Source organism: Alexandromys fortis, unplaced genomic scaffold (assembly GCF_014885135.2).
Source record: "Alexandromys fortis isolate MF-2015 unplaced genomic scaffold, M_Fortis_MF-2015_v1.1 scaffold_191, whole genome shotgun sequence".
NCBI classification, from domain to species: domain Eukaryota; kingdom Metazoa; phylum Chordata; class Mammalia; order Rodentia; family Cricetidae; genus Alexandromys; species Alexandromys fortis.
This window is the reverse complement of record NW_026068064.1, coordinates 87,299-95,069: the sequence shown is the minus strand read 5'-3', so window position 1 is coordinate 95,069 and position 7,771 is coordinate 87,299. Positions and strand designations below refer to the sequence as shown.

The window sequence follows — 7,771 nt, the reverse complement described above, 5'->3', positions numbered from 1 at the left end:
ACTTAAATTCCTTATATGTATGTGAGTGTGTGTATACGATCTCAGGCACCGGCAGAGGCCAAGGGCATTGGATCCTCCTGGAATTGGTCTTACAGGTGACTGTGGGCCAACTGATGCAGATCCTGGAACCGATTTAAGACATTTGAGGGAGCAGTATGTGCTTTTAACTTCTGAGCCAGCCCTTCAGCCCTGAGGAACAGTTTTAACAAGTAAGAAACATGCACTGGGTGGTGGTGGCGCACGCCTTTAATCCCAGCACTCGGGATACAGAGGCAGGAGGATCTCTGTGAGTTCGAGGCCAGCCTGGGCTACAAGAGCTAGTTCCAAGACAGACTCCAAAGCTACAGAGAAACTCTGTCTCAGAAAACCAAACCAAAACAAACAAACAAACAAAACAAAACAAAACAAAAAAACAAACAAAAGCAAGTAAGAAACACTACTTATTTGATTCATGATCACTAAAGTTTTATTTTGTATTTAAGGAGAGAAGTGGAAATGTGTAATTTATTCTCTTATAAGTTCTGCAGTAACATATTTTAAAAAGAACTTATTGAAATGGAATCATTGAAAGAGACCTTAAATGAGCAAAAGTGGAATCAAAAAATTCCAGATTTTCATTACAGAAGTATTAGCACTTGGTGATCTTCAGAGAGCTTGAAAAGATAGCAGCATATGATGTTGCCCTTTACTGAGGCTTAGCCTTAACTAATACATCCACATCAGCTTTGTCTCCCTCTCCAAGACTTTTTGGGTTGGCATCAACAAGGACGTTTTCCTCTTTCTTGGCGGGCCTCTGGAAACCACCATCTCTGGCAGCCATTTGAACTCCAAGGCTGACAAAATTGTGCACATCTTGCAGCTTCTTTCTCAGCCATTGCATCCTCTCCATGGAGGCCAGGTGCTTGCCTAGGTTGTGCATCAGCTGTATTTCACTGACAGCTCTCTTCCTAGAAAAAAAGAGAAAGAGAGGACCACTCCATCAGCTCCTCATGCCCGCTTCATAAAGACCTACCGCAGACCCTCAAGTCCACGTCTCCCCAGTGCAGCACGGGCTGCAGCACTTACTTAACGGGTTTCCCGTCTATTTGGGCAAGAAGACAAACGGCCAGCATGAGGATCATGACTTTAGCCATCGCTGTCGCAGACATCGTCTTTACTAAAAGCAGAAGCAACATTGAGAAAGTTTAGAGTACTGTCCGTGTTCTAGTCCACTTAAGCAATCAGCAGTTAGCCGATGTCGCAGTGATCAGCTGAGCTGTTTTTTCATGCGTCTTTGGAATCAGCCTCTTTAAACGATGGATACATTAGTAATATAACAGGCACCCATGACTTAGAGACGTTGGCTACATGCCTTTCTTAGGTAGTTTTCTGAATTTCTTGTGCAATTTTTTTTTTTTTTTTTTTTTTTTTTTTTTTGGTTTTTCGAGACAGGGTTTNTTTTTTTGGTTTTTCGAGACAGGGTTTCTCTGTGGCTTTGGAGCCTGTCCTGGAACTAGCTCTTGTAGACCAGGCTGGTCTCGAACTCACAGAGATCCGCCTGTCTCTGCCTCCCGAGTGCTGGGATCAAAGGCGTGTGCCACCACCGCCCGGCCTTTCTTGTGCAAATTTAACATGAAATTTTAAGCACGTGATGAGTGAAGAATTTTTTTCTATTTCTTCCCTCTTTTATGTTGGCTATGCCTACGTGTTTGTGATATGCTTGAAATTCGCTAATCTATTAATTAGGTAAATTATCACTATTTAGTGAGCAAACACTGTTTTCATGATTATTTGATACTATCACAAACAGCCATAAATACTAAATTTGTTGGGTTTTATTTTTATCATGAGATCTTGCTATGTAGCCCAGGCTGACCTTGAAGTTACAATCCTCCTGCCTTGGTTTCTGGCACATTGGGGTTTCAGGCATTTACCCCCATGTCCAAATATAAGGTTTAATTTTGATGTCTTTATTAATAACGTACACACCTCTTACAATGACAAAAATGTGTGTTATGGCTAGGAGGAGGCTCAGGTAGTAAAGGGCTTGCTGTACAGTCATGGACTTGAACTCAGACCCAGCACCCACAGCAACAGTGTGCCTGTAATTCTAGTATTGGGAATATTTAAAAAAAAATAGGCGGGGAATGAGAGACAAAGACATTCAACATTGACCTCTGGCCTCATATGCACACACATATCCACATGTGTGTGATTATACACACACAAATATGGCAATGTATTTAAAATCAATTAATTTCATATATCTTGTTCCTGGAACTTTGACCCTTAGATAATGAGTGTCTGCATCTTACGACTTCAACTTAACAGTTACAGCTTAGTATAACTTCTAGTTCTTTCTTCTTGCTCATAAGTCAATATGTATATTTTTGGCTTAATCTGTAGGTCCACAGTTGCAGAGATTTATTATAGTAGCACCTTTAAAAATAGTAACTATTCTACTTTTTAAGTGATTCACACAATAGGAATTATTTTTCCTTCTGAAAAAGAAACTGCATCCTTAACAGAAGCATGAGACCTGCTAGTCTGCTCGCTTCTCATCACTGCACACTGCACAGTTATGGATGGATGGAGTAATGGGAAAATCTGGGCTCAGTCACAAGCACTGGAGCACAAGGACAGGAGCATTGATGTCTAGTCCTATCAGTTCAGGTGACCTAGTGACATCTCCGCTTTATTTCTTGTTCTTTTGAGGAGGAAAGACTTCTTATATAGGGATGCCATGAAAAGAGCTGGAAAGACCGTGGAGCATCCTTAAATGCCTGCACAATTTCAAATTAGAAAATGCTGTTCTTTATGTAAAAGCCATGAATATTCAACAGTGAAAGGAAAATTTTGCAACCTTAGTATGCAGGATAAGCTCCTTAGAAGCCATAGAATTTAAAATATAGATAAGAATACCTTACAGGAAAATAAACATACACTCCACATGATAAATTATTGTTAACTTTTTACATCAGAGTTATTGTCTCTCTACCAGCCTGCTTTTTATTCCAAATTTTTGAATAATAATAAGGAGGTCTCTAAAGTGTATCATGCTAGTGTTTATCAATTTTCTGTATTTTCAGGTGGTTTTGCAAGAAGCTTTCATCATAAGAATAGATGATTCATGACTTTCTTACCATAAATTTATTTTATTGCTATATTTAGCGTAATTCATCTCCCCTTAACAGTTTACAATAAAAATAGCATAATGTTGGCAGAAAATGTTATGTATTAAAACCTTGTTCAATTATCTAAATCTCACAGAACCTAAAGGGGCAATTAAGAGGTGGCCTTACCATGCGATGACTTCAGAGACAATCCTTCGGGAGTGCCACCGACTGGTGTTGTGTCAAACTGGAGTGAATGAGATGGTGGATGAACCGGGCTGCAGCTTCTCAGATCTGCATTTCTTATGTAGGCCTTGGCTCACCCAGGGAGCATTTTATTGTTAAAGATGATGTCACCACGCCCAGGTCTCTGGATCTCAACCATAGGACCCGGGCAGCCTCGTACCCTCATTGGGCGGTGCCTACTCCTCTAGAGTTTCAGATAATTAGATAAGAGAAGAAAAAGAGCAAGGTGTTGGATAAAGGACCTATACCAAAGGAGTTGCAGCAAATACTGAGCACCATGCCTAGAAAATTCTGACATAACTGATGATACTGAGTTTATATATATTATATATTTTAAATATCCAAGACAGAGTCTCACTATGTAACACTGTCTGGCCTAGAACTCAATATGTAGACCAGTCTGGCCTCAAACTCACATAGTCCCCCCCCCTCGTCCCCCCCCCCCCCCCCCCCCCCCCCCCCCCCCCCCCGCCTCTGCTTCATGAGTGCTGGAATTAAAGGCATTTGCTACCAGGCCTTGCTGCTCACAAGTTTTGATTCCAAATATTTATGATAAAATTATTCCAGTATGTAAAAATACAGTTTAAACTATATTTGTTATCTTTATAGCCATATTATAAATATATACACTTGTCTCCTTAAGAAATCATCCTTTTTTACAAGCCATTTCCAACCAATTCATATCACCTTTGGTCAGTTTTCCAAAACATATTTTTTTTAAAAACATATATATTTAATGTATACAAAGGCTAGGGAGATGGCTCATTGAAGAAAGCACAAGTGTGAGGACCTGAGTTCAGGTCCCAGAACCCATTTAAAAGCCTTCCACCGGCCAGGCGGTGGTGGCACACGCCTTTAATCCCAGCACTCGGGAGGCAGAGGCAGGCGAATCTCTGTGAGTTCGAGACCAGCCTGGTCTACAAGAGCCAGTTCCAGGACAGGCTCCAAAGCCACAGAGAAACCCTGTCTCGAAAAACAAAAAACAAAACAAAACAAAACAAAAGCCTTCCACCAATAGTACAGGTACTAAGATCAACAAATAATAAATGGGACTCCAGGACACTGAAAAGCTTCTGTAAGGCAAAGGACACTATCAACAGGAAGTGGTAGTCTACAGAATGGGAAAAGATTTTCATCTACTCCACATTCAAAAGAGGACTATTAGCCAAAACATATGAAGAGCTCAGGAAATTAGACATCAACAAACCAAATAATCCAATTAAAAAATGGTGTACATATCTAAACAGGATTATCAACAGAGAAATCTCATATGGCTGAGAAACATGTAAAGAAATGTTCAACACCCTTAGCTTAGCTATAGGGGAAATGAAAATCAAAACTACTTTCAAATTCTATCTTATACCTGTCAGAATGGCCAAGACGAAAACACAAGTGACAGCTATTGCTGGTGAGGATGTGGAGTAGGGGAAACACTCCTCCACTGTTGGTGGGAGTGCAAACTTGTCCAGCTACTTGGAAATCAATATGGCAGTTCCTCAGAAAACCTACCTCAAGACCCAGTTATACCGCTCTTGGGCATATACCCAAGAGATATTCCATCCTACTAAAAAGATACTTGTTAGCCGGGTGATGGTGGTGCACGCCTTTAATCCCAGCACTCGGGAGGCAGAGGCAGGTGGATCTCTGTGAGTTCGAGACCAGCCTGGTCTACAGAGCTAGTTCCAGGACAGGCTCCAAAGCCACAGAGAAACCCTGTCTCGAAAAACCAAAAATAAATAAATAAATAAATAAATAAAATAAAAAGATACTTGTTCCACTATGTTCATAGCACTGTTATTCATAATAGCCAGAGACGGGAAACAACCCAGATGTCCCTCAACATGGGACATGAATAAATAGAATGTAGTATATTTATATTCACACCATGAAGTATTACTCAGCTATTAAAAAAATGACATCATGAAATTTCAGGCAAATAGATGGAACTAGAAAAAAAAATCATCCTGAGTAAGGTGACCGAGACCCAGAAAGAAAACCATGGTATATACTCACTTATAAGATATTAGCTGTGGGGGGCTGGAGAGATGGCTCAGTGGTTAAGAGCATTGCCTGCTCTTCCAAAGGTCCTGAGTTTAATTCCCGGCAACCACATGGTGGCTCACAACCATCTGTAATGAGGTCTGGTGCCCTCTTCTGGCCTGCAGACATACACACAGACAGACTATTGTATACATGATGAAGAAATAAATATTAAAAAAAAGATATTAGCTGTGAAGTAAATGATAACCATGCTGTAATCCAAAGGCCCAGGGAGGCTGAGTAACAAGGAGGACTCGAAGGGGTAATGCATGGATCTCCATGGGAAGGGGAAATAGAATAGATTTTGTGGGTGGATTGGGGCAGGTCCAGATGGGAAGAGGAGGGATCAGGTTGTCAGGGAGGAATACAGGGAGAGAACTGGAGGGTATCTGAGGGGCAATGTGGAAACTTTATGCAGTAGAAACTCCCAGGCATCCATGAGGCTGACGCTAAAGGAGGATTCCTAGACATGGAGCCTGAACTGGCCAATTTCTGTAACAAGGTAAGGCTTCCAGCGGTGGCACTGGGACACCAAACCAGCCACAAAACCTTTGGCCTACATTCTCTTCTGCCTGTAAAATGTGCTGTGGCAATGGAGGCGCAGAACTTGTGGAAGTGGCTCACCAATGACTGGTCCCATGCCCTGAGAGGGAGCCCATGCATGACATGGCCTCAATTGCCAGAATAGCCCAGAGACCTAAAATAGATGAGTTCTGTGTTGCAAGGGTCAGTCGAAGATAGAGGATCACTCCAGAATGTGATTCAGGCTCTCTGGCAGCAGGGAGCAAGTTCCTATGAATTGAACCTCGAAGTGCTGTGCCAAGGCCTGTTTATTAATTGTTACATAAAGTTGTTTTAGGGGTAAAACAAGTTCCTCATACCAAAGCCCTGATCTAATCTGTTTGACTTCCAAAGGAAAACATCATACCGCGGCAATGTTAGTACTTATTGTGTAATGTGTGCGGTACCCAAGGCACTCCAGGTGTGCCAGGACCATCTTGTGACCAAAGTCATACAAAGGCTGTGTACTGGTTGGTTTTGTGTGTCAACTTGAGCCAAGCTAGGGTCGTCAGAGGAAGGAACCTCAGTTGATGAAATGCCCCGATGAGATCCGGTGGTAAGGCAGTTTCTCATTTAGTGGTCAGTGGGGGAGGGTCCAGCCCGTGGTGGGTGGTGCCATCCCTGGGCTGCTGGTCCTGGTTTCTTTAAGAAGCTGGGCTGAGCTACCTGGAGCTTGTACAGCGAGCGGTAGCATTGGAGCCCAGTGGAGCTGGTCAGGATGATCACGGACGCGCAGCTCGCCAACATTCTGGGCCTGTCGCTTTTCTTGCTTGTGGTTCTCTATCACTACGTGACTGGCCACAATCCCAAGAAGCAGGAATGAAAGTAGCACTTTCTCCGCCCCAGGGTTCCAGGACACAGTCTGAGGCAAGATGGAGGGTGTGTGGGGCCTTTACACTTCACTTCATCTCTCCTACCCATCACAGCATACAAAGCAATTACACTTGGGTTTTTCCAAACAACTTTTATTTCCTCAAAGTCTTCCTTAACTCTATGGAGCAAGAAGCTGCCACTGAATAGGGCCCAGTATAAGAGGGGCTGCTTTCTTTTCTACTCCCTCCCCCCATACTAAAATATAGATATATTTAAAAAAAAAAAAGTTGGGCTGAGCAAGCCATGGGAAGCAAGCCAGTAAGCAGCTTCCTTCCATGACCTCTGCATCAGCTCCTGCTTCCAGGTTTCTGCCCTGTTTGAGTTTTTGTCCTGACTTTCTTCAGTGATGAAAAGCAATGCTGAAGTGTAAACCAAATAAATTCTTTTCTGGCCAACTTGATTTTTTTTTTGGTCATGGTGCTTTGTTCAAGTAATAGAAACCCTAACTAAGACAATCTATAAAACACCTCTAGAAACAAACCTCTATAGATGACAGAAAACAACCACTGTTTTCCATAGTGATTTATTCAAGGTCTAAGTACTTCTAGAAAACAACTTTTAGCTGGGCAGTGCATGCCTTTAACTACTCCAAAACCTGCCTCTGCCTCCTGAGTGCTGGGATTAAAGGCGTGCACCACCACTGCCCAGCTAGCTTGGTGTTCTTGTGAGACTCCTAACAGTGAGAGCGGAGGTGTCTCTGGCTCTTTAGCCCAGCTGCTCTTTTCAGACTCTATTGGATTGCCTTCCCTAGCCTTGATATGAGGGTTTGTTCTGCTCATATCCCTGGGAGGCCTGCTCTTTTTTCTTTACACAGTTTATGCTTATAAAAGTGGAAATGGTGGAATTCAATGACCTTATGACCCTCCAAGCCTCTTTAATTCTTACTACCCCAGTTTCCTCTTAAAATGTAGTCCTTTCCACCCTAGTCTTCTTGACTTCAATTTGCCTCATGCTTTCTC

The 7,771-nt window shown here is 42.4% G+C and overlaps 2 protein-coding genes across 2 annotated transcripts; one reads left to right on the top strand and one right to left on the bottom strand.

Moving 5' to 3' along the window:
* Positions 1 to 561: 561 nt before the first annotated feature.
* On the bottom strand, positions 562 to 1,148 carry Pth (parathyroid hormone). The gene is made up of 2 exons (XM_050120477.1): positions 1,066 to 1,148; positions 562 to 947 (listed from the first exon to the last, which is right to left on the bottom strand). The coding sequence occupies exons 1-2, from the start codon at positions 1,146 to 1,148 to the stop codon at positions 686 to 688; spliced, it is 345 nt and encodes a 114-aa protein (XP_049976434.1). The 3' UTR covers positions 562 to 685.
* A 5,509-nt stretch (positions 1,149 to 6,657) lies between these two features.
* LOC126487570 (dolichyl-diphosphooligosaccharide--protein glycosyltransferase subunit 4-like) lies at positions 6,658 to 6,939 on the top strand. Its single transcript, XM_050120453.1, has one exon. The coding sequence runs from the start codon at positions 6,658 to 6,660 to the stop codon at positions 6,760 to 6,762; it is 105 nt and encodes a 34-aa protein (XP_049976410.1). The 3' UTR covers positions 6,763 to 6,939.
* Positions 6,940 to 7,771: the final 832 nt, after the last annotated feature.

What these genes read in the sequence shown, in the direction of transcription:
- Pth (XM_050120477.1), bottom strand. Translation starts at nt 1,148, where the DNA reads ATGTCTGCGACAGCGATGGCTAAAGTCATGATCCTCATGCTGGCCGTT. An exon ending in ATAGACGGGAAACCCGTTAA is followed by an intron (nt 948 to 1,065) that starts GTAAGTGCTGCA and finishes CTTTTTTTCTAG; the next exon opens with GAAGAGAGCTGTCAGTGAAA.
- LOC126487570 (XM_050120453.1), top strand. Translation starts at nt 6,658, where the DNA reads ATGATCACGGACGCGCAGCTCGCCAACATTCTGGGCCTGTCGCTTTTC.